This window comes from Hemiscyllium ocellatum, chromosome 2 (assembly GCF_020745735.1).
Source record: "Hemiscyllium ocellatum isolate sHemOce1 chromosome 2, sHemOce1.pat.X.cur, whole genome shotgun sequence".
In the NCBI taxonomy this organism is placed as follows: Eukaryota; Metazoa; Chordata; class Chondrichthyes; order Orectolobiformes; family Hemiscylliidae; genus Hemiscyllium; species Hemiscyllium ocellatum.
In genome coordinates this window covers 57,954,219-57,979,085 of record NC_083402.1, presented here as the reverse complement: position 1 = coordinate 57,979,085, position 24,867 = coordinate 57,954,219, and the positions used below count along the sequence as shown (strand labels likewise).

At 38.1% G+C, this 24,867-nt stretch overlaps 1 protein-coding gene across 1 annotated transcript in view; it reads right to left on the bottom strand.

Moving 5' to 3' along the window:
* Window positions 1-5,125: 5,125 nt before the first annotated feature.
* The window catches only part of LOC132823281 (leucyl-cystinyl aminopeptidase-like), a 116,258-nt gene continuing 96,516 nt past the window's right edge, over window positions 5,126-24,867 (bottom strand). The window contains exons 13-18 of the mRNA XM_060836941.1: window positions 22,446-22,602; window positions 19,890-20,074; window positions 13,136-13,297; window positions 11,259-11,399; window positions 8,297-8,378; window positions 5,126-7,931 (exon numbers count right to left, since the gene is read on the bottom strand). Of these exons, the coding sequence (XP_060692924.1) occupies window positions 7,800-7,931; window positions 8,297-8,378; window positions 11,259-11,399; window positions 13,136-13,297; window positions 19,890-20,074; window positions 22,446-22,602 (859 nt within the window). The 3' untranslated portion in view covers window positions 5,126-7,799. The remainder of the gene's footprint in view (window positions 7,932-8,296; window positions 8,379-11,258; window positions 11,400-13,135; window positions 13,298-19,889; window positions 20,075-22,445; window positions 22,603-24,867) is intronic.

Here is a 24,867-nt window from a genome sequence, read left to right as displayed (position 1 = left end):
TCATGTTTTCAGGAATTAACCATAATTATTAGTTCTATTATAAGAACTGACTTTAAACTCATGCAGGTTTGTATTATATATGCTTTACAAAATGTTTTATGTGAAAGATTAATCTAAACTCTTAAAAGCTCCTTACTTACTTAAGAGTGAGAAATCCAAAGTTGGGACATGCACACAAACTGAAGCAAAGATTGTATTCAAATCAGCTCATAATAAAAAAACTGAAAAAAGGTGTTGTACAAATTAAGTAAGGACATGTATTTAAAATTAAATTCAGGGAACACATTATCAAGATTTATTATGCACAAAAACCATAAATAATTAAGATAAATTAAAGAACATGCCAGGTCAATCAAAGGGTGACAAGGCCCTATTTAGAAGTGGAGAGGGAGGGCCTTGAAATTTCTTGAGATTAAAAGTCCCACTTCCAAAGAGACCACTAGCTAGCAGTGTTCTGACTGAAGAATCTATCTGAAAGAAAGAAGTGAACTCACTTTCGTAGATCTGATCAATCTGTCAAAAGTCATAGAAGTATTCGATATGATAAATATGCTTTGTCTAATATGTTGTAAAATTAGTCTAATGTAGATATAAAGACAATTGGAAGAATTTTACCAAAACTTGACTTCGAGTCAATTTTGGGAGTGTCCCAGAGGATTTCTTTCTGTGAGCCCTATGAGTTGTCTGATGTAATACTCTGCTGCTTACCATATTATGTATGCACCACTCCTCTATGCCACTGCTCTCATGCTATCTTGTGTTCACGAGCTACAGAATTACTCACTACTGCTGGAGCTGTATTTAAACCTCAGTTGTACACCAGGTCAGCCAGGAACTGCCCTTAACAGTTGCATTGTGGGAAATATTACCTCAGATATGGCTGCTAAGAGACAGCTTTGACAGGGATGTTTACTTACTGGTATTCTCCAGCTGAAAACAGCCTCTGAGAATTAACTAAGGATTCCTCCCCTTTAAGACATAATATTTTGTTAAAGTGCATTCAGTATTTTTGCTGTGTATGCTGCAGGTACTTGTGCAGGTGTTACATTGATGTGGCACAGTGCCCTTCAGCAACATGTCCACTTTACGAGAGTGCTGAAGAGTCACTTAACTCTGCTTTCTCTTCACAGATGCTGCCAGCCCTGCTCAGTAGTTTTTTCCAGCAATTTCTGGTTTTCTTTCTGATTTCAAGCATCTGTAATTCTTTGCTCTTGATCACTGCGAGCAATATGACAAATTGCCTGACTTTATGGTTGGCCTAAAAGGGAGGGCAAGACAGAAATACTATGAGCCTATAAATTTGGAATTACACATCAATTTGCACGGAATTTAATGCAGGCCGCAGTGCCATAATCTTCTGTAGTTTGACCAATGAGGGTCTGTCAAAGTAGGCCTTCTTGGCTGCCTTCAACCGTGCTTCAAGGAGACGTTGCTGCTCATTCTTCTGCCACTTCCTACTGGTGGAATATGAAACAACTAACCCTATGGCATAAGCTTTGGCGGTTTCACAGAGAATGGATGAGCTATCAACTGAGCCCATGTTGATGTCTAGGAACCCCCGAAATTCCCAAGAGAAATACTCCACAAACTTATTACCCTTGAAGATAAAGGGATCCATTCACCAGTACCTCAAACCCATTGTAACATCCTTAATCTTAACCATAAGGTACACTGGAGCATGATCAGAGATGGTAATATTACCAAACGTACAAGATCCAGGGTTACCGCAGGGCTCAGAAGAAAATCAATTCTCGTGTGACATCTGTGTGGATTGGAGAAAAACATAAAATTCCTACTTGTAGGGTAGAGATGCCTCCAGACGTCCACCAACCCTAGCTTCCCACACAGTCCCACTAACTGTTTAGTTTGTACACAGGATATTGAAGGATCTTTGTGCAACTTGTCTACTGTGGGATCCATGAGACAGTTAAAATCTCCCCCTATGATGATGTGCCTGGACTTGAGACTTAACAGATTAGAAAAAGTGTTTGCCAAAAATTTAAGGGGATGATCTGGAGGGCAATAAACATTTAAAACACCACATTCTTCCCCATTTAACAAGGCTTTAAGAATTACAAACCTCTCGTGTGTGTCTTTAACACACTCCAACAACTTAAATGGGAGATTCTTCCTAACCAATATAGCCACTCACCTACTTCTGGTATTAAATGATGAAAAATAAACTCGGTCAAAGCCATTCTGCTGTAATTTCAGATGCTCCTTGTCATCCAAGTGTGTCTCCTGTAACAAAGCAATATCCACCTTCTCCTTTCTAAGACTCAAGAGTACCTTCTTCCTCTTAATTGGTGACTGACTTCCCTTGATATTCCAGGTACACTATTTAATCAAATCATTAGCCATAATCTTCTGCAATAACATTTAAATTCCAGAGAGGAGGAACCTGAATCACAAACTACTGAGTCTTAGTGTTACATGATCCACCAAATATAAAAACTATATAAACTAAAACCACTATATTTAACAAATCTACAAAACTATTGAGAATAAAAAAAACAAACCAACATATCAAGCGCCAACAGTGTTAAGTAGGAGAACTCATCCCCTGCCCATCCCAATCTTCCCATAAATAGGCATCTAACTATCCCAACCACCTTCACTTCTCCCAGCTAGAGCCGCACTGCAAACACAAGCAGAAAAGAATAAACACCCCATAGAATACCAATATGAATAAAAAACATTATTTTAAAAGAAAGGGGAATAAATACCCCATCCATCTTTTGGTATATCCTAACTTTGAAATTGAAAATGTACTTCTCAATTGCCACCAGACATAGTTTTAATCAAATTATTATCAATAGAGGAAAAGAAGAGAAAGATAAAGCTCCAACCAGACTTCCTCCGTTTCTTTTACAGAATAATAAACACATACCCAAACAACACTATTTATACATACTAAAATTGTTTAAATTACGTTAGTTTATCCACAAAGTTTCTTGCTTTCTCCAACATGTCAAATAGATGCATGGATCCATCTGAAGTGAACTAATGCCCCACCAGATACCTCAGGGACTACTGAATCCCAAGGTCCCTCTGTCTTCTCTTGACACCGTCGTAAGATTTTCATTTCTGGATCACCGCCGCTGAGAAGTCCTAAAAGAACATGTTCTTAGAGCCCTTGTAAATTAGGCCCTTCGGATCCTTCCCCTGGACTCTGGAAGCCTCCATGAATCTCTCCTTATCCCGGTAATGATGGAACTGTACCAGGAGAGGAAGAGGACGTTGACCCAGACCTGATCTCCGCGCTGCGACCTGGGGAGCCCTCTCTATCTTCAATCCTCTCATGTCAGCCTCCAAGTCAAGGAATTTTGGCAGCCAGTCCTCAACAACTTCCGCAGGCCACTCACCTTCCTTACCCTCAGGCAGACTGACAATCCAAATGTTTTTTCTCCTACCCCTGTTCTCAAGATCATCCACTTGGTTGCGCAAATTACGGATCTGCATCTCCAGAGCTTGGATCCTATCCTTGGATGAACTGGCATCAGCTTCCACCACTGTGACCCTGTGTTCCATTTCATCCACCCTCTTCTCCAGGTCTCCCAGCTGCTGTTCATGCTTCTGCAGCATGAGAGATTGGAGCCAGCTTCTCTTCACTCTGTTTCTCCAGCATCTCATGAGATTTCGAGAGCTCGTTCACCAGGGCCTGGAAAGTAATCGGCTCTGAGGTTACTGCAGGCTGAACTGCAGACCCAGCCTCGGATGCTCCTCCTTCCTTTGTCAGCATCTCTGGATGGCTGGAAACACAGGTAAGTTAATTTTTAGAAGTTTCTTGGGTCTCCACGATCTTTCTGAAGTCCCAAGATATCACGATGGCCTGTGTTGAGCAGGTTAAAAATTCATCCTGCTTGTGCTGCGATGCGAAGCTCTGCAATGCGATCTTCTCAGGTCGCCACCATCTTGGATCCCCCGACGTGAACATTTTTTTAACTCTTGTCTGATTCCTGTCTATTAACTAATCCTCCATCTTTACTAAAATATCGCCCATCTCCAGGTATAAATCCTTATCCCTTTAAATAAATCCAAAAACCTCACATACACTGTAGACTGTGAGAAGATAAAAAATTTCCATAGGGAGTAGTTTTCTGAAAAAGAACCATTTTGGCCAGTCCCTGTTCTCTCTTCCCCTCCCTTTTTTTTAATATCTATTCTAAAGTTGCTAATCGCCAATCTGTGAGAACAAAGAACATTTTAGGAAATTGCTGTTAATGCATCCATCATCTCTTATGCTCTGTCTTTTAGACCACCAATTCCCAGGAATTTGTTGGAATTTAGTCCCTTGGGTTTCTCCAGTACCTTTTCTGTTTTGGTGTCAATTACCTAAGTTTTCTCAATTCAATTAGCATTCCCTATCCTCCATCACATCCCAACGAACCTAATTTCTGATTTGTAACTTGTACCTTCTACAGTGAAGAAGAAAACAAAATATTCACTCAATATTTTTGTCATTTCCTCATTCTCCATTTATTATTTCTGTTGTTTTAAAGGGATTTACTTAACTTCTCTCTTCCCCTTTACCTAGTTTAAGCAGTTAATAAGAGCTTTTACATGCTCCTGAATGGTTTAATCAACTTCTTCCCTTTTCATGAACTTTTCTATTGTCTGTTTACTGCCATACTTCTTAGTCTATATACCCATTCAACCTGGTTGTTTAAGATTCTTGTTTGGAATTGCAGTTTGTCATTTTCAGACATAGTGCGGAATTCAATTTTATGCTAAGTATTTTCCAGTATTATGGCTTTACTAATTTTATGGAGGTGATCGCCTCGTGATATTATCACTGAAATATTAATCCAGAGATCCAAGTAATGTTCTGGGGATCCGGCTATGGCAGATGGTGGAATATGAATTCACTAAACATCGGGAATTAAGAGTCTACCAATGACTCAATTGTTGGGGTAAAACCCATCTGGTTAACTAATGTCTTTTGGGGGGAAAGTACTGGTATCCTTACCTGGGCTGGCTTACATGTGAATCCAAATCCATAGCAATATGGTTGACCCTTAACTCTCCTTTGGCATTTAGGGATGGGGAATAAATGCTGGTTCAGCAGTGATGTCCACATCCCATGAATGAATAAAGCAAAAATGCACCCATCCACGTTGTGCAATTCTAGATCCAAAATACCTTTATTGCTAATTGGCTCTGTAATATATTGCACCAGGAAACTGTCAAAGAAGTATTCTGCATCATGTCTAGTATGTCCATTATCTTACACAGATGGAAGGATTCCAAAGAATATATTATACCCAATAGTTGCTTTCTGTCAAAGCAAGAAGTGATGCTGCATTACACTTGCAACATAATTTCTTTTTGCATATTTATTAGCAAATCCTGCAAGATGTCAATATTATTTGTGCTGTCAAATGCAGTCAATATTCTCCAGAAATACAGATAATAGGTCATGGAAAATGTCAAAACATGCTTGGGTGATCTATTTCGGAAACATCACAGTGATATGGTATAAGCTATCAATACTCAAAATCTCTGTTTACAATATGAACTTCAGACTATAAATTTCAATTTGGAATTAATCAGCTCAAAATACATTAAGTGATAGCCTTTCAGCAATGCTTTCACATCAAGTTAATCAAGTAAAAGACACACTTGCATAAACTTATAAAACTATACAAAGACGAATTTGCAGAGCTGTCTATTCAGAAATGCCATCATCAAACAATTTATTTATACTTCACAAACTGCACCAATATTTTGCAGTACATTTGTTTGTGAACAACCAAAGCTACCAATCCAAAATTTTGATAAAATTTACTAATCAGACTCAGAGAAACAAATGAGAAGGAATAGTAATTTAAACATTTTGTCATTGTTCATAAAAGATCTATCTTAATTACAAGCAAAAATATTGTGCAATCATACAAGTTTGAAAGAATAAAAAAAATCTTAAATACATATAACACCACATTTTAAACAGTTAAAAGATATATTTGAAAGTTTGTAAAGCAACTGCAAACTGAAATTTATATGATTAATGAAGTTTTATTAAAATTTCAAAAATAATGTATAGTTTTCCAAATTGTAGCAGTTCTATTTTCACTCTGAACCATTAAACTCTTACAAACCACATATGTATAGTTAAAGCCTTAGACCTGAGAGATGAGCAGTGTCAATACAGTAGCATTATTTTGGGTACCTTTCCTTTTGTTTTTCAATTTTGTGAATATGGCTTCCATTTAAGGTTACATACATAGGGCAAACTATTTATTACATATTTCTAATTTTCCCACAAAAAAGTGGCTTCAATGACTAGAAAGTACATTTTAGAAGTTTGCTAATGGCAATTATGAAGAAACAAAATGTGTTCACCAGATGGTAAGGGAAAAGACTAGAATAAAGGTCAAAACGCAAATTACTTGGTCATAGGTGTACTTTTGAGGATTGAGTTCTTTGCATCAGTAACATTGCACCAGTACTCTCAGTTTACTCAGCTTATTTACAGAGAACATGATTCTTTTGCATAAGCAGACCATCCAGATTTGTCAGTAAATATCACACTTAACATTTCTTAATCCACGTTATTGTCAGTACCTGAGGTTAATAATTCATTTAACACTAGAATTAGTTAAATTCTTTGCACATCCTTTAGATTTTTCATAGCACAAAGTCCATGCCTAACTTCCGTCATTTGTAAATATATTTTGCATTTATTGACACATAACTGTTTGTAATTCACTCAATTGTAATACATTCTGATATAAAGCACAGAAGTAGCCTTTTTTAAAAATTCTGTTAAACTCTGATTGGTTGTCTCACACAATTTGCAAACATCAGTTGTACATAAAATGCATTAATCTGTTAAATAAATATAGATGACTGGGAGTGAGACATGGTACAAACTTGTTCGAGTGAATCTGACCACATGATAGCAAAGCTCGACAGGGTCACCATAGTATCCTAGAATAAAAGGTGGTATTGTAAACTCAGAGCTTCACAGTTCTTTCCATAATACATCGCCAAGTCATTTTTTAACAAAAAATGTATAATTCAGTTGATTCAACTTGCAGGTGATGGTCAACTAATAAAAATGTACAGTAGCTGGAGATTCTAGGTCATAACAACTGGATAAAATCAATTTCTTGTTTTGTTGGATTCAGCATTTTGGGGATCACATTCTTTTCGGTCAAAACAGTGGCTTCAATAATGATGTAGGAATTCAGGTTATATGGGTTCATTTTGCTTGTATTCCTAATACAATATAAGGAAATACACCATATACTACATATGACTAGCTTTGTGCTAAAGGCCATGAATTTGCCTTACAAAGGAGTGAGTATCCACTTTTCAGTAGTTGCTGAATTATTATGGTGAGGGCCAGCAGCAATATGCCACATCCAACATTAAAACATTATGGGACAAATGAACAATCCCTACTGCAAAGCACATGGCAAAACAGAAAGTTACATTGCTGGGTAAGCTGAACATTCTGTCTTTATATGCTACCTAACACACATTCTTGATCTCCCCACTCACATGCTAAATAGTTAAAACCAAGAACTCAAAATAACTATTTTGCTTATTTTTCTTTTGTAAATTCATTCACCCATCACCAGATTCCTAGCGTTTGGTCTGCAGCTCCTCACAATCACAACTAAATTTCAATGATTAAACAAACAGTAAGTTACCCTGAGCTAACTACAATCCTCCAATAGTGCAAACTGATGTTACTGTGAGTGACGACTGACTTCATCCTGCTTTATACTACTGCAATTTAGCATCACTTAGCACATAGGTGTATTTACTGAAGAGAAAATACAGAATAAATTCTATAGCCACTCTTCTAGGCTTTTCAAATTTTTGTCCATCCACTGAATGTTCAGACGAATTATTTCGAGTGCTTCTTGGACAGCCCTCAACTGTGAACCCTCGTCCTTCAGTGAATCAAAAAATGTTTGAATCTGTGATTAAAAGAAGTCAGTTTAGTTTAGCAAATGACATGGAAACTGAAAAACATATTTTCTGACTAGATTATAAATACAGGACAATTTTCTTTCAATGACATTTGGGAATATGCCCACTTCTTTAGCTTAGATTTAGCACGAATAAGGCCCATAAACTGCCACGTATGTTTATCGATTGGGAATCTCAGAGCAAGTCACAACTGTCTACATAGCATTCCAAATAGCAAACAGTCGGGAATAGGCCATACCTCAACTCCTCAATAAGCATTTTTAATTCATCATAGCATAATCAATTTATCTTAAACAACATTTCTAAGAAATAAAATGATTTGCAACTGCTACATAATTAACATGACACTAACCTCAAACAGGCGAGTCTTTGTTGAAAAATGGGATGTTGTTTCAGTAATGATGGTTTCAACAGTAAATGATCCAAGCTGAAATCTGATAGTGTTTATAAAGTTAAACATTTATATACAGTAAGTCAAGTAGCATTATATATTAGAGCACATTTAGCATGATTTTGTTAGTTTTAAAAGCACCTTGCCTTAGTAACATGCTTAAATAAAACACATTGTGAAGTATCCACATGAAGACCACACAAGGGAAAAAGAATGCCAATACAAAGCAGAAGATATTAGAGAAAAGATTGTTCTTTTCAGAACAAAGGATGTTTTAAAAAGGGTGGAGGAGAGACAGAAATATTTCAGAGGGGAATTGTAGAGCTCTACTGCCAATTACAGGGAAATGAGAAAGGAGAAATTGGTTAGAAGAAGTGGGTTCAGAAGCAAAGGGGCAGGAAGTGCTCACAATGACAGATGACCAGACCTATACTCTGAGTTGGTGGGTTTGGGAGCAGCTGTTAATGGTTGATGGGGGAGCAAATGGCAGTCAGCAAACCTATAAGAATGGATTTCCTCACATTTCACAGATTTTAATGCTTGAGGACTGACTGGATTGCAGGAAAGCTCAATACATCAGGCAAATGAAAACTCATTTCTGGTTCCAGCAATCCTCATCATCCTATAGCTGTCAGGTTTCTGTCTCATGAAACCTGGCTGGCCAGAGTTAGATTTGATTTAGCATTTTAACACTTAAACAATCCACACCTATTCCATATGTTTTGGAGCTAAAAGCCTGCTACAGGGGTAAGGCTCTGAAAATGTTTAAACACACGGATCAGAATTTTATATTTCAAATGTTAAGGACCAGGAAGTACTATATGCTAAAATAATACCAGAAGTAGAGTTTTGTGTAAGCTACAGTTTACAGACTGTGGAAAATGCTCTGGGAAAGCAAAGCAATCACACAGAGTTGAGTCTTGAGATAACAATAGAAGTGAAGACAGCTTTAGCTGCTGATGTATAAATAGATAATGTTGCAGACTTGAAAATAAGCAGCCCTGGTGATACTGAATATGTAGTGTGAGAAACAAGTCAGGGCAAGTCAGACATATATGATGCCAACCAAAAACAGTAGCTCCAAAGGGAACAGGAACATGGGTATGTCTACATACTTGTGGAAAATCCCAGGATTAACATTTATAGCTCATTCAGGATTGATTATCAGACAAGCAGTTCAACAAAAAGGCAGTGGATGAGTAAAAAGAGTGTGAAGCAGAAGTGTCATCAGTATCCCAATACATTTGGACTTCATGGCTTTGATTTTATTTAAACCAGCCTGGACCAGGTGTTTAAATGGAATGGTTTGCTCACATAGTCCTTTCCCACCCAATCTGTCTGACTGTAATATTAAAATCAGGTGATTCTCAACATCACTCCGGCTTTCTACGTGCCATGTCTTTTCTCCTGCCTCAATGTCACTCTCCTACATTGCTTCCATTTCCCTATATGTCAGTTGTTTCTGGAAACCTAGCAATTATTATCCTGAACCTGGTCAATGACTGAACTTCCACAGCCTTCTGGAAGAAAGAATATTCTTTTTACTTTCTTAATTAGTTTCTTGGTCATTCTTTGCATGTTTTAAATTGTTACCAATCCTCAGGCAACCACTTTTTCTGGCATCCTTGAAAGCCACTTCATATGATGTTATGCAATGCATTAACTTCTTTTATTAACCTAGTTAATTTAACTTTTCATTTGGATGATTGTGCCTTAAAGGAATGCATACTTTATATATAATGTATAATAGATTATGTCATATTGCTTTAAATATTAGCCATTCCTAAGCAAATTCCTTTTCAAATAATCATAGCCAACATATCCCTCATTCCTTTATACCTCTCTTCTTCAGATTCACTAACTTAATTTCAGAATGGATTATGTCAGATTCAAACTTAATGTACAATTGTATAATATTAATATTCACTAATTCTAAAAGATTCCAGCAAGGTTATTATGATCCATTTCTCATTACACAAAGCTAAATTCAAAACAGTCCAATTCCTAGTTGGTTCATTAATACCCTTCCTCAGAAACCAATCTGGTACACGATCCAGGAATTCATGCTGTACAGCATGAGTGTTCATTTGGTTAACTCGGTCTGTGTAAGTATTCGTCACTCATTTTTACAGTATCACCACATTGCACGGATCTCAAATTTCCAAATTTATACCATGCCCAACATTATCATTGTTTAGTGGCCTACAAACAAACCCCACCCATATTTTCTGTCCCTTGCTGTTTCTTAGCTCCACCCAAGCTGATTCTACATCTTCAATCTAAGATCCTTTCTCAGTAATATATTGATCTCCCCTTTGCTTGAGCAAAGTCTATGAAAGTAACTTGTAATTATACAACATCTTACTGGAAGGCACTTATTGTAAGATATTTTAACATCTTGCGTTCTGATATTTACCACCAGTTAGCTTAATTGTGGTCATAGGTTACCTTAAAGAGAAATGGTCTAAGGATAAAATAATTTCATATCTAGATTGAGAAACCAGTTAGAAATAACTAGCATAGAACTGAATAGGTGCTATCTTACTCAACAAAGCTCAGAACTGTTTGAGGAGTTAACAGGTATTACCTGTGAATAGAAGCAATGGCTGTTGTGGAAGAGTAGAGGGACTTGAGGAGACAGCTGCACAGAATCTTACAAGTGGAAACTCAGGTTGATAAGACCAACAAAAAAGTATTTGTGTAAAAGTACAATACATCGAAAGCCAAGAGCTAGTTATAAGCTTATGTAAAACTGACAAATTTTTACATATATCATGAAGCTTATAAAGTAGCATGAAAATGTTCATAAAAGGATCAGTTGGTACGATAATTATAAATATAATTCAATTTTAGTAAGGTTTCATTGTAAGAAGCTCCTAATATGCATACCAAATAAGATGGAAAAAAAGTCATCAGGACCTACTTCTTAACTATATTATCCCAATTTTCCTTCACAAAATCCCAAGCAAAGAGATATCCGACCAAGGTTTTGCTAGCAGTAGCAAGAATGGAAGGCAGTTCCTGTGCCCTTATTGTTTCATGTTGCAGGCTTTCTTGCATTAACCTGGGAAGTGAAGCATTAATATCGTACTTAGAATCAGCAAACCAATACCTAATACTCAGAAAGAGATCAGAAGAATGATCTGGAGTTATAGTGTTTTTTTAAATCAAAGAAAGATTCAGAAATTCAAATAAAACCAGTAATCTGGATATAATTTAGGTGATTATGGACATTATTACTTAATTTCAACAATGCAGGAGGAGATTTCTCTGTGAAAATTGTAGAGAAATCCTAAACACTTCCTCTTACTTCAACAGTTATAATTTCTTTTTATAATACTACAGGAAACGTCTTTCCAAAAATATTTCCATTCCAAAGGTAAAACAGTTTGAGGATCTTATCACAAACATTTTGTTTCAGAAATCTGAGGGCATGATTCATTAATTGTGATTTTATTTTAAAAGAAGCAGCCAAGGGTTAGATTTTACAGCCCCCAGTCAAGTGGTTTCAGCAGGGTGGACAAACAAAATATAACAGGTGAGTAACTCACTGACTTCTCATCCACTCTTGAGCTGATCCCCATGATACAGAGAGATGGGTAAGGCTTGCACAATCTTATGGATAAAATATGTTAGGAAGTGAAAAACAGTCCAGCAATGAGAAGAGTACTTCTTCATTAATTTGGTGAATAAGTGAGATTGGTGAAAAAGATGTGAAAAGAGCTCACGTCCTTTATATCCTCTCTGTATCTCTCACATTTCCCTTATACCACTGCTCAAAACTGATCATATCCCATTCTGTGTCTTCCTGTCTGGTTTGCAAATCTGGAACTCCTACCTCCTGTCCCTAGCATGCCTGAACATTCCCCCTTCAAAAAGCCTGAATCTTCCTGTCTCCAGTGTTCACAACATTTCCTGTGAATGTCCATGTAGTCTCATTAGGTAGTGTCTTTTCTGGCTGCTGATCAGATTTGCTGGCCATTTTTGAGGGTGCCATTGTGAGAGATGTCTGCAGTTAAGGTTAATTTGGTTAGGTTTGTTCTTGCCTGGACAGCCTACCACTTAGCCTTCTTTTAATACCATTCTACAGAGCTGACTGGTATTACCTGGTGAAGGCTTAGTTACTATTAAGTCTCTGGCAGAAGAGGTTCATACTTGAATAACAAGTAGTAATTTATTCCATGATGGTAAGATAAGAAGTAACATCAGCTTAAGACTAATTAACTATATTAACATTAGATAAAGATACATTGGTATCTCCAGGGAAATACTAAGCCAACTCATAACTAACTGCAGACAGACTAAAGAGGACTAACCAGCTCCCTCTTAGAGACTGTTAGTTACATAATCAATAGACTGAGTCATACAAGCTTTCCTCAGTTCATTCCAATCCCAATGTATTGTTCTGCCCTTTCAATCCACTTTTTGATATTTTACGTTAACAGTAAATGGCAGTTATGATTCACAACATAGTGGTTATGTTAAATATTACTTATGTTTATACTACTAGTTTCTGTGGACATAATTCTGTACAATATTGCTTAAAACAGAAAATGCTAGAAATGCTGGAGCTCAGGCATATTTTTTGAGTGTGCAGACAAACTGACAAAACAAGTAAAAATCACATTTCAAACATTATGAACAACTACATGTCGAAAGGAACAAAAAGATTTAATTTGTAATGTAATTAGAAAAGGAACATTGCAGAAAGGGACAGGGGGAGAAAATCATATGTAAATGCTGTTTCTGTGGCGATGTATTTACAATTGCTTCGTAGATTTTGAATAGGTATGTACAGACCCAATTAGCTGTTGAGGATTGCTGCTTTTTGCCAGGGCTTGTAGCATTTTCCTTTTCTCTGCCTCCACCTGCGAAGTATTATACATCTGACGTATGAAGGTCCAGCCCTTGTCATCACGTGCTCCAACAGTATAGATTGTCCTTGTGAGATCAGATGGTAAGCTGCAATAAGGAAGTTAAAATGATATATCTACATATGGGCATTCACTTTAGGAAAGGAATAAGGATATAGGAATGGATTAAGAATAAACATGGAATAAAACTAGAACTGAACAACAGATTTAGAGGCATGGTTTGAAGGTAATAAAATCTGTAAGTAAATCTGTTAGTGATTATTTATTTTGCACCGTCTGTACATAACATATGCTGAGTACTATCTCAGTGAATGCAATTACAATAAAAGTATCGACCAAAACAGATGAAGCAGATAGTGTTTAAACACAACATATTTTAATGCAAATTACTGGAGAAACTCAGCTGGTTTGGCAGCATCTGTGGAGAAACAGTTAACATTTTAAATCTGATCTGACTTCTTAAGAAATAAGTTTTGAAGATTAATTATATTTGACTCAACATTAACTTTGTTCTCTCTCCATAGATGCTGCCAAACATGCTGAGTTTCTACAATACATTGTTTCTATTTCAGATTCCCACCATTTGCATAATTTTGCTTTTAAATAGTTGAATGCACCCTGAATGTGAATTTAAACAATCCACGTACAATGTATTTTTTTTCTTCCATCTTCAGTTACAGGGGTTTGGCCTGAATGGATATTCAGTGCCTGAAATACATGCAGCTCAAAATGAACATTGTTCCATGATTTCCAATGGCTCTAGGCTATTTACTATAACTCTCCAAACTGATATTGTAGTGAAATTGCATTTGTTATGAAGATGTGGGTGTAGTTTAAGAGAGTTAAAAACAGCAGAACTACCAGACACAGCACCAAGTGTTCTCAATAAGGCAACAATGTACGTAACACTTGGTTGAACAACTTGATTACCTCATTGCCTGGAGACAAAAACAAATTCAAATTCAGCCAATCAGTTTAAATTATACCCCGAAAAAAACAACTTCAAATCAAGTTTGAATTGAGTATACTGACAATCTTAAAAGCCAATGACACAATCCAATGCTAAAAGGTATAAGACCAGGGAAAATTGACCAGTTGAGGTGAGAACTGCCAATTCCTAGCATGTAACAGACTGCTTGAAAAAAACCTCTTAAAAGTACCTTTGCGATCAGTAATTTCTCACGCAGAAATTCCTAACAAGGAGAAAAGAAGACACAGGAAGATCCAAAGACTAGAACCTAAAGCTGCTTGGTTTTGAAATAAGAGGTGTTGTTTTGTAAGTCTTCATTGGGAGTTTTATCAGACTAGTATTATAAAAGGGAAGGTAAAAGGCAGGTTAGAGAAAGAAATTGTAAATAGTGGTTAGTTAATTACTGTCTATTATACTTTAAGAAATAAAGTTGTTAATTTTTACTTTACATAGTTCTTGGTCACTTGAATTTTTACAGATTGCTGCATGGGATAAATCTTTTCTGTGTTGGTATTTTAAATTTACCCCATGTCATATTGGATTGGATTTTCCAAAAGTTGAAAGAGTCTTCAAAACACCAAATACTCTGGCAAACCCGAGGTGCATGAGTTTCTTTAGTTGCTCAGTTCCTGAACTTTTAAAAAAGAGTTGGAGTGGATGAAGGATTATCGCACAGCAGATAATGAAGAAGTTCGACACTCCATTGGGACAGATGGAAAGCAAGGCAAATAATTCAAGTTAAGGATATGCCACAAATGTTGGCTATTCCTTCATGGTACAAAATGCTCATTATTTCAGACAGAGATAAAGATGAGAGAAGTCACTAGAAACACAACACCTAGTAGCAAATGGGCACCCAGATGCCTCTTCATCTCAGAGTTCTGCAATCTCTCAAAATTTAAGTTATGAACTTTTATCTTTTAATGTTGGAAATTAAGAAAACAAAAAAAGTCAGCTGTTGATTGTAGTGATTGTTATGAGGTCAGTCAGGTGGATCTCATAGAATATGAGTTCCCGGATTGGTAGTGTTAACCTAGCCCAATCAAGGAGCCCTGGCTGACAGATATAAAAAGGGTGTCGGAGGTTCTGCTCACTCTAGGAGCCGGTTTTGTGCTAGCTGGAACAATGCCATATATTATGCACATGTAAATGAAGGGCGACTTGGATACGGGATACTTGTCTTCGTGGATGTTTTTCAGTAACAGCCCGGAAAATCCAAAGTTATTCTATCAGTACATTATGAGCAACAGGATTATTAAGGAAACGATTCAGACTGTCAGTAACTTGCATGTGGATGAAGAAGGTGTTCCAGCATTCTTAATGAGTAGGAGGACAGCTGAACCCCATGGGAATAGGTACACCTACAGTGATGTTTGGATGGAATTGGAGAATATCACATATTTCAGACGGTCTGGCTCAGGCATAATAGACAGAATGCCTTCATTTGTGCTGTAACTATTCTAATTTTTCTCTTATAATATTCCTATTGCATAACTCAGAGTCCACATATTTAATCTTAATCCTTAAATGAAAGGAACAATGCAACTACAACAATAATTGCCATGCTCTCTGAGGCAATGCACGAACCCAATACTCAGGCCAGCTCTAGTTATAATCATAAAACAGTCATAAGGATTTAACAAGCTTTTTAAGTCTGTCTGGATACTCGACTGATCGGGCAGAATGCTGCTACCACCTTCAAACCTCACAATACACGGTTATAACTGAAGGGAGGTCATTCAGACACAGGACACAGTAAAACAGGATTTTCAATCAAAACTTCATAATGAAATGTTTGAAGTGAATGTTCTGTATTCAAAATGCACTTGTGACAACACCAAATTTCTTATGAGAAAACCTATTGTCAGCCAGGTTTAAATATCAGTCAACAAGCTGCCAAATTTTAAAAATGATTAGTGAATTGAAGCATTGTTTTAATTTAATGCAAGTGGAAATATGGGAAGAGTCAGGTGATCACTTATGGGACAGAACAAATTAACATTTTGAGTCTTTCATAGCTCTTATTCATTGTTCTGAAAAAGAGTCAAACACACTCAAACATTAACTCTACTTCTCTCTCCACAGATGCTTCCAAGCCTGGTGAGGTTTTTCAGCACTTAACTGTGGCTGATGATGGGATGACTTTCTGTCCCTGAGACTTTGAACAGACATATAAGTAGAGAGAGAGAGAAAAAAAAACGGAGATAGAGAGAGGGAGACCGAAAGACAGACAGAAAGAGATAAAGAGAGAGAGGGGGGGGAAAAGTCGGCAAGGGTTGGGGGAGAGAGAGAGAGACATAGAGACAAATGGAGGGAGAAGGAAAGAGAAGGGACTCATAAGGAAATAAAGAATTGCAGCTAGTGTGATCAGCAAAAGAATGTGACATTTCTGTGGACTACGAAGCAAATTACAGAATGAAAGATTATTTGGTCAAAGAGATGCATCTCATAGCAATCAAAGGAATTCCAATTCATCTTGACATAGCCAACGGGAGAAAGAATCATTAAAGTGAGTTTTACTGGTGGTAATAGGTTAGGGACTTCTCTGGTAACTAGATGACCAGGCACCAGATGACATGATTCTCTGAAACAGGGAGAAGAGAACGCATGAGAACCTGTAATTAATACTGGTTTGGTTCCCGTAAAAACTGTAATCCTGTGGAGCATAAACATTGGTGTGGAGTTTTCAATTGTGTTAAAAGGTTAAAAGGAGATTTATTTTCTTAAGTTTCCATTAGGCTACTATTGATTAACCTTAATTTAAAATAAGCCTTGTTAATTCCAAAGCAGCCATCTCTCGGAAGACAATCCTATTTAAATAGGTTCCTAATTATATAATATATGACAACAATTTTAATAACAAAAAGATTCGTATAGTTGTGAGACATTTTTTGTATTCTTCAGAAGCATGTTATGGAGACCATCTTCTAGCTCCCAGATCACTGAACAGGATGATGGGTAAAAATGGAAAATGGTTCCAAAGCAGTAAACTTGGTGCAGTGGTCTAATCAGTGAAATTACATTTTCAGGCCCAAAAAAAAATTCAATGGAAGCTAGACAATTTAAAGGCCTTTATCTACAAGTCATAAGGCTTTTAACAAATCAAAACAGTTAAATTATGAACTTCAAATACAGCCCCCATTATGTATAATAAATGTGTTGCAGTGCATTGTAACAGGGACACACTTTGTGAGGGCATAAAACTCAGAGTTCAGTTCTGCATGTAATGAGGATGTTTAAGAATCCTGCACTGACAACAGATGAATCTAAAAATTTTTTTGTATTAAATTCCCAGCATCACATTTGTATCTGGGATGACCAGTTAAAAGACCGGATGTGCGCTCTCAACTGAAAGCAGAGTTAGGATACCTTATCATGAGTCTTATTATGCTCAGTTCAATCCCACTGAATTGGCCTCTTCCCAAAATTTAAAATCAGTAAGGTAACAAAAAGGTTTTGCAGCAGTGATGACAGCTCTAGCGACCACTGGAGCTTCAGTATTTAATGAAAAATTTAAACTGGCCTGTTTAATGTGGCTTAAGCAGCTCCTTTGTGACTAAACCCCAAACTAATGGCAAGTGACTTAATACAGGCAACTGACCAAAGAAAGGTGTGACAGTGGAAGCATAGGACTCTGCACTTCATAAACTCATCGCTACAGAGCATCAGGAATTATTAGAAGCTGCAAATTCCCTCTGCACCTTTTTATACACTATTACAATGGCTACTTTTCAGAAATTCCTTTCTATTGGTGACAAAGCATTTTGTGATGCCCTGAAGTTGTGCAAGATACTAGATTAATGCGAGTTTTGTCCGTTATCTCTTTCATTTTGGATTGTATTTTGAAGTAGAGTTGACTGACATGCACTCTGGTGATGTGACTCCTTGGGAGCTTTTTTTTCCAGTATGAATAAATAATACTTGTGAGGCACATTGAATAGAGTTACACAGGACAGAAACAGATCCTTCAGTCATGTCGACCAGATATCCTAAATTGATCTAGTCCCATTTGCCAGCATTTGGCCCATATCCCTCTGAACCCCTCCTATGCATATACCAATCCAGATGTCTTTTAGATGTTGTAATTGTACTAGTCTCCACCACTTTCTCTGGCAGCTTGTTCCATACATGCAGCACCTTCGACGTGAAAAATTAGTTGCTTAAGTTTCTTTTAAATCTTTCTCCCCTCACCTTAAACTGGTCCCGTCTAGTTTTGCTCTCTCCTACCCTGAGAAAAAGACCTTGGCTATTTCCTTATCCATGCCCCTCATGATTTTATTAAACCTCTATAAGGTCAAAGCTCAGTCCCTGATGCTCCAGGGAAAACAGCCCCAGCCTATCCAGCCTCTGCTTAATGCTCAAACCCTCCAACCCTGGCAATATCCTTGTAAATCTTTTCTGAACCCTCTCATGCTTCACCACATCGTTCCGATAGCATAGGTACATTGCAAGCGCCAAACAAAATATTATTTAAAAATCATTTGAGATTAAAGTCTGGTTGAAGATTTGTAGCTCGGGTGTCCGTTGTTGTGGTTCTGTTCGCCGAGCTGGAAGTTTTTGCTGCAAACGTTTCGTTCCCTGGCTAGGGAACATCATCAGTGCTATTGGAACCTCCTGTGAAGCGCTGCTTTGATGTTTCTTCCGGTATTTATAGTGGTTTGTTCTTGCCGCTTCCGGGTGTCAGTTTCAGCTGTAGTAGTTTGTATATGGGGTCCAGGTCGATGTGTCTGTTAATGGAGTTTGTGGATGAATGCCATGCCTCTAGGAATTCCCTGGCTGTTCTCTCTCTGGCTTGTCCTATGATGGTAGTGTTTTCCCAGTCAAATTCATGTTCCTGGTTGTCTGAGTGTATGGCTACTAGGGATAGCTGGTCGTGTCGTTTTGTGGCTAGCTGATGTTCATGGATGCGGATTGTTAGCTGTCTTCCTGTTTGTCCTATATAGTGTTTTGTGCAGTCCTTGCATGGTATTTTGTAAACTACGTTAGTTTGGCTCGTGCTGGCTATTGGGTCCTTTGTTCTAGTGAGTTGTTGTCTGAGTGTGGAAGTTGGCTTGTGTGCTGTTATGAGTCCTAAGGGTCGCAGTAGTCTGGCTTAGGACCAGTAGTAGTCTGACTGCACAAAACACTATATAGGACAAACAGGAAGACAGCTAACAATCCGCATCCATGAACATCAGCTAGCCACAAAACGACACGACCAGCTATCCCTAGTAGCCATACACTCAGACAACCAGGAACATGAATTTGACTGGGAAAACACTACCATCATAGGACAAGCCAGAGAGAGAACAGCCAGGGAATTCCTAGAGGCATGGCATTCATCCACAAACTCCATTAACAGACACATCGACCTGGACCCCATATACAAACCACTACAGCTGAAACTGACACCCGGAAGCGGCAAGAACATCCATCAACAGACACATCGACCTGGACCCCACATACAAACTACCACAGCTGAAACTGACACCCGGAAGCGGCAAGAACAAACCACTATAAATACCAGAAGAAACATCAAAGCAGCGCTTCACAGGAGGTTCCAATAGCACTGATGATGTTCCCTAGCCAGGGAACGAAACGTTTGCAGCAAAAACTTCCAGCTCGGCGAACAGAACCACAACATCATTTGAGATTATAATTGAATCTCTAGGCATTTTGACACTCAAATAGCTAAAAACAGCAAGAAAATAATGTTAACTCCACTACTTACACACTCAGGTTTTTGGTATTCTCCCACGTGTTAAACAGTTCACTTGCATTCTGGGCACAGTTGCCATAGTTGTAGTCACATGCTACAGTGAGAAGGATAGCACGAAGTTGCCTTTCAGACAATGATCCATCATTACTCCAGGTCTGATGATCAATCAGGTCACCAAAAATATCAAAAATATATTTCTGCAAAATATTTACATATAGTTTGGCAGTGGTGTTCCAGGATATGGTCAATTCCCACAACAATTCCAATTTCTTGAATAAATCAAAACCTTCAGTACTTTCTGCTCTTCCTTCTTCCAACTTACTGATCAGATAAAGGCAGTAGGAGTATACTCAAGAGGGAAATCAGGAGGGCAAAAAGGGGACATGAGATAGCTTTGGCAAATAGAGTTATGGAGAGTCCAAAGGCTTTTTACACATACATTAAGGACAAAAGGGTAACTAGGGAGAGAATGGGAGCTCTCAAAGATCCTTTGTGTGGAGCCGCAGGAGGTGGGGGAGATACTAAATTACTATTTTGCATCAGTATTTACTGTGGAAAAGGACATGGAAGATATAGAATATAGGGAAATAGATGGTGACAACTTGAAAAATGTCCATATTACAAAGGAGGAAGTGCTGGGTGTCTTGAAACATACAAATGTGGATAAATCCCCTGGACCTGATCAAGTGTACCCTAGAACTCTGCGAGAAACTAGGGAAGTGATTGCTGGGTCGCTTATTGAGATATTTGTATCATTGATAGTCACAGGTGAGGCGCCGGAAGACTGGAAGTTGGCTAACGTAGTGCCACTGTTTAAGAAAGGTGGTAAGGACAAGCCAGGGAGCTATAGACCAATGAGCCTGATGTTAGTGGTGGACAAGTTGTTGGAGGGAATCCTGAGGGACAGGATGTACATGTATTTGGAATGGCAAGGACTGATTAGGGATAGCCAACATGCCTTTATACATGGGAAATCATGTCTCACAAATTTGATTGAATTTTTTGAAGAAGTAACAAAGAGGATTGATGAGGGCAGAGCAGTGGATGTGATTTATATGGACTTCACTAAGGCATTCGACAAGGTTCCCTGTGGGGCACTGATTAGCAAGGTTAGATCTCATGGAATATAGGGAGAACTCACTATTTGGATACAGAACTGGCTCAAAGGTAGAAGACAGAGGATGGTGATGGAGGGTTGTTTTTCAGACTGGAGGCTTGTGACCAGTAGAGTGCCACAAGGATCGGTGCTGGGTCCACTACTTTTCATCATTTATATAAATGATTTGAGTGTGTGCACAAGAGGTATAGCTAGTATGTTTGCAGATGACACCAAAATTGGAGATGTAGCGACAGCGAAGAAGGTTACCTCAGATTACAACAGGATCTTGATCAGATGGGCCAATGGGCTGAGAAGTGGCAGATGGAGTTAATTCAGATAAATGCGAGGTGCTGCATTTTGGAAAAGCAAATCTTAGCAGGACACTTAATGGTAAGGTCCTAGGGAGTGTTGCTGAACAAAGAGACCTTGGAGTGCAGGTTCATAGCACCTTGAAAGTAGAGTTGCAGGCAGCTAGGATAGTGAAGAAGGCATTTGATATGCTTTCCTTCATTGGTCAGAGTATTGAGTACAGGAATTAGGAGGTCATGTTGCGGCTGTACAGGACATTGGTGAGGCCACTGTTGGAATACTGCGTGCAATTCTGGTCTCCTGCCTATCGGAAAGATGTTGCAAAACCTGAAAGAGTTCAGAAAAGATTTACATGGATGTTGCCAGGGTTGGAGGATTTCAGCTAAAGGGAGAGGCTGAACAGGCTGGGGCTGTTTTCCCTGGAGCTTTGGAAGCTGAGGGGTGACCTTATAGAAGTTCACAAAATTATGAGGAGCATGGATAGGATAAATAAACAAAGTCTTTTCCCTGGAGTTGGGAAGTCCAGAACTAGAGGTCAAAGGTTTAGGGTGAGAGAGGAAAGATATAAAAGAGACCTAAGGGGCAACTTTTTCACACAGAGGGTGCTATGTGTATGGAATGAGCTGCCAAAGGAAGTGGTGGAGGCTGGTACAATTGCAACATTTAAAAGGCATTTAGATGGGTATATGAATAGGAAGGGTTTGGAGGGATATGGGCCAGGTGCTGGCAGGTGGGACTAGATTGGGTTGGGATATTTAGTCAGCATGGATGGGTTGGACTGAAGGGTCTGTTTCCATGCTGTACATCTCTATGACACTATGAGATAAATATAAAACCCCTCAAACATTGAAAAATGTAAACAGGTAAATTTAATACGAAGGAAGGAATTTTGGCAGAGAGGGACTAAGACAAAATACTGGCTATACCGAACTTGCTGCTCTAAAACAACCAAGCAAGAAAGCAAAAACAGCATTACACAAAGTGACAAAATTGAGATAACGAAGTTATTTACATTTCGATGCTTCCCATTATCTTATTATAATGACTTACTGCCTTTCATTATAGTTTATGAAGGTACAGTTTGTGATAGGTGGAATACAATAGTTTCACAATACTGCTCCAGATAAACATATGAGACACTATGGATAAAAAACAATTACCTCCATCCGGTCAGTGAGTTGCAGCATTCCCCTCTTTTGTACAAGCCAGTAGATATTGTGGAGTTGAAACAATGCTTCAGCTATTGGTGCATTACTGCTTTCGTTTTTCATATACTTGGTCATGGACAATGCCTGTTGCATTGAGACTTTCCCCGTACTACAGGCAGTAAGAGAAAACAAAGTACGTCACACCACTCTGCCACTGAAAACTACATGCTTGGATTCCAATGTGGCATGTAAAGCATGATTCACAGGCATTATAGCGTTTTTGGAATTAGAACAGAGAGAGAGACCATTCTGTCCATTCTGCCTGTGTTGGTTCTTCAGAAGAACTATACAAGTAATCTTATTTCCTGTTCTATCACAGCCTTGCAAAGCTGTCTTTTTCAAGTTTACGTGCAATTTCATTTTGAAAGTTACTTCTGAATCTGTGTAAATTAATCTTCTGGACAGCAAGTTCCAAATTATAACAAAACCAATCCTTTTGTTTTAAATTCATTCATGGGATGTGGGCATCACTGGCTGGACCAGCATTTATTTCCCATCCCTAACTATCGAGAGGACAATTGAAAGTCAACCACGTTGCTCTGATTCTAAATTCATGTTAAGCCAGAGATAGTAAGAATGGCAGTTTCCTTCCCTAAAGGACATTAATGAACCAGATGAGTTTTTCTTGACAATCAGTAATAGTTTCCTCAGACTCTTAAATCCACATTTTAATTGAATTCAAATTCCATCATCTGCCATGGTGGGATTCAAACCTAGGTCCACAGAATATTAGCTGGGGCTCTAAATTATTAGTCAAATGACAATACTAGTTGGTCATCTGCTTCTCACCTTCTAACTTTTTGTTAGTTATCTTATTTCTGTGTTATTTGGTTCTGACACATTCACAAGTAGAAACTGTTTCTCTATGAAAACCTCTATTTTGAAGACCTCGACTAAATCCCTCTTAACTTCCTCTGGTCTTATTCCAATTTCTCTAGCCTCTTCAAGATCATTTCCCTCAACATTGGTTTAATTCTAGCAAATATCTTTTACATCTTCTCAAAGGCCACCCTTTCTAAAATGGTATGCCTGGAATTGGACACTATTACTTAACTGAGACCTAATCAGTGGCTTAGAAGGGTTTAGAATAACATTCTTGTTTTAATATGGGTTTCAATGTAAAAAGCTATGAACCCCATGATCCTATTTTTAAAACAATGTTCTTTACAGGAATAAGCCTTTGCATTTATAAATAAAAATGATGATCCAGTTGGTTGCTACTTGACCGCTAAATGTTTTAAATCTTTGGGAATCTGAATTCCCCTTAGAACCCAAGATACAAGAATATTACAGGAGGTGACCAGCAGTGAAAGCAGAGTGCAAAGAAATTTAAGTGTAAATCTCATGTTTCTGCTTAGCCTGAAGCTCAATCTGAAGTGCTTAACACTAAGAAAACAAACATGAGGAGATTGTTCACTAGACGATCTCCACAGTGGTCTGAATACACCAAATATCTCTGCTCCTTCAGCTTAATTCCACCTTTTGAGAACTTTGATAGAGTCCCATACAAAAAAAAGGTAAGGGATAAACACTCAGAAAGCCTTGGTGTTCTGGCAAATCTGCGGATACTGTCAAAGAGTATGAAGGGGTTTAACCCCATCTCTGCCCATGGCTTTGTGCACCATCCTTCCCAGTGTGGGCACAGTGGTCAACTGCATTGCTCGTACACCTGCTAACCCAAAATTAGTGCAGCCTCTAATGGGTATTGTTTCAGCTTTAATTCGACAAAAGCAGAAATGATCTGATGTTCCAATAGTGCAGTGGAATCTTAAACTGAAACTGCAATAAGGCTATAAGATATAGGAGGAGAAGTAGGCCATTCAGCCCATCAAGTACTCTCATTATTCAATGAGATTACAGCTGATCTGACGATCCTCAGCTCCACTCTTATACTCATTCCCAGTAACCCTTGATTCTCTTTCTGATTAAAAATCTGTCTAATTCAGCTTAGTATACTTATTAATGTAGCCTCATTAGTCCTCTATTGGAAAGAATTCCACAGATCCACAAACCTCAGAGAAGAAATTCCTCCTCATCTCTATTTTAAGTGTGTGACCCCTTATTCTGAGATTATGCCCTCAAGTCTTATACTCTCCCACAAGAGCAAATACCTTTTTGCATGTACCTTGCTAAATGCACTAAGAATCTTGTATATTTCAATATGTTGCCTCTCATACTTCTAAATTTCACAGGCCCATGCACTCCTTCTAAGATAGTATCTCTGTACCCAGTATCAGCCTAAGAACCTTACATGGTCTATCTCCATTGCCAGTTAATCTTTCCTAAGATAAGGAGCCCAAAATTGTTGTCAATATTCCAGCTGTGGTCTGGCTAGTACAGTTTTAGCAACACCTCACTACTTTCATATAAAAAA